At 46.1% G+C, this 1,881-nt stretch overlaps 1 protein-coding gene across 1 annotated transcript; it reads right to left on the bottom strand.

The window, feature by feature from the left end:
* Nucleotides 1-1,199: 1,199 nt before the first annotated feature.
* Nucleotides 1,200-1,676, bottom strand: LOC139146288 (uncharacterized). Its single transcript, XM_070717696.1, has one exon. The coding sequence runs from the start codon at nt 1,674-1,676 to the stop codon at nt 1,200-1,202; it is 477 nt and encodes a 158-aa protein (XP_070573797.1).
* Between the last annotated feature and the right edge of the window lie 205 nt (nt 1,677-1,881).

The following is a 1,881-nucleotide window of genomic DNA, read 5'->3' as shown; positions in this document are numbered from 1 at the left end:
ACTCGGCCACTGATTTACATTTCACCTGTACTGGGTATAGGTTGATGATCGCATTACATTCAAATGCAAAATATTTTGATAAAGTATCATGCCGGTTACCGCTTATATTTGATTGTTAGGGATGTATGAGCCGAAAACTGAAAGTAATGTCATTTCTCTAAATTGTCGATTTTGGGATTCTTCTTTGTAAGTATAATCAAAATGCGTAAAAATACGGGGTCACTGCGCTCGTTTGTGAGATACAAGACAGTGAATGTTAACACTGAGGCGACGGGTTCCCACAAGGCCGATCTCATGTTTCCATGTTTGTCAGTTGGCAGCTGTCAGTTTGAGCAGTTATGGTCTGAACTACCCTGAGCTGACATGTGATCTTTACTGTGTTGATGTATTCGAGGTTCGTACAGCGTAGGGAGCCGTATGTAAATGTCGAATACTATTTGCATAATAAAAAATATTTTTATTACGCATTTGAGAGATTACAGACCGGGGAAATCGACTGTTAGCTACTCAGATGCATTTTTCATCGCACACCGACTCGCTCTCTGCCAAAACAGGAACTGCTCTGGCTGAGACCTTGTCTTGCGATCGTCCGATGCAATCATCGTTGTAACTCGATCTTTACCCCAAACGCAAACGTGTTAGACTCAATCATTCACTTCACACAACCATACACAAAGTACATCGTACTCACCGATAGTTTGCGAGTGAATGTTTTTTTATTTCCATGTCAACTGTGTAATAAAGGGTTGTAATACCGACAAATGTTCAGTCCGTGCATAGTCAAGTTCTGCGGTCCTCTGCAAACGGCATTCACACATTGTGCTCTCGCCAGCACGCTTGTCTGTACCGTGGGTGACACAGTGGTAACTGGCAGGTGAGGCAACAGTTGATTGTCTCATGAACACGATTGGGACGAGTTCCATGGCCTACTATCCGTCCTGCACGTCGACACATCACGCAACTACGTCTTCCGTCCGGATTGCGACCCATTCGATGACCAACTCTTTCAACATTGGTAGGAATGAGACGTGGTGCCGTCAGACTAGTTCCTCTTGGGGGACGTTGCCGAGATGAGAAATTACCGATCAGCTGTTTTGCTACTTGGGCGCGAAACATGAGCTGACGTCTGTATCTCGATCCACTTTGACCGTATCCATGAACTGATGCCATGTTGTGGAAAGCGTTCATGAGTGCCTTGTTCAGCTCGTGGAAAACACAGCTCTGTGCCACCGTGGCGATGATCGACCTGGCGTGTAGTAAGCCAGCTGTTGATCGGTCAAGTCAACACCTCTGAAGTACTGATTGTACATTACAGCAACGTTCGGGCATAGTACTTCAAGTCGTTCAAAAGCACCGGTTCTTTTATCTTTACATCGGCGCCTCACTAGCGCTCGATTCGGTCTCCGTGCAGAGACTGCCGTACTCATAAATTTCACCATTTTTGTGTCTTTCCAGGCACATACTGTCATTGCGCCGTCTTGAAATACCGAGAAACTACCATGTGGCCATCGCTCTTCGTCGTCAGCATCAGGCGGTACGACTTGTGGATCATAGTTTTCGGCATTCTTTACTTCATCGGGTAAGCCTAAGGTGTACATTCTGCAGGTTCCCGTGGCAGCAATATTATGCACGTAGAGATGGTCAAACAACGGGGCAGAAGTGTAATATGAGTCCATAATGACATGATGTCCTAACTCATAGTAAGGTCGAATCAGCCGGGAAACAACTTTCCCAGGTCTGTTTCCCTGAAAACTCGGGGGTCGTCTGCAGCATCGGGATCAAGCGGGTGATGACAGTTATCAGCGACAGGTTGATGGACTTCGTCGTTGAAAACGTAACCCGTGGCGGGCTCACTGAGAGTGTAAACTCTCATTCCATATT

The sequence above is a fragment of the Ptychodera flava genome, chromosome 12, assembly GCF_041260155.1.
Source record: "Ptychodera flava strain L36383 chromosome 12, AS_Pfla_20210202, whole genome shotgun sequence".
Taxonomy (NCBI): Eukaryota; Metazoa; Hemichordata; class Enteropneusta; family Ptychoderidae; genus Ptychodera; species Ptychodera flava.
Note: the sequence above shows the minus strand (reverse complement) of the source record. Positions and strands in the feature narration are given on the sequence as shown.

Excerpts from the sequence above, each read along its gene's own strand:
- LOC139146288 (XM_070717696.1), bottom strand. The coding sequence starts at position 1,676 with ATGGACTCATATTACACTTCTGCCCCGTTGTTTGACCATCTCTACGTG.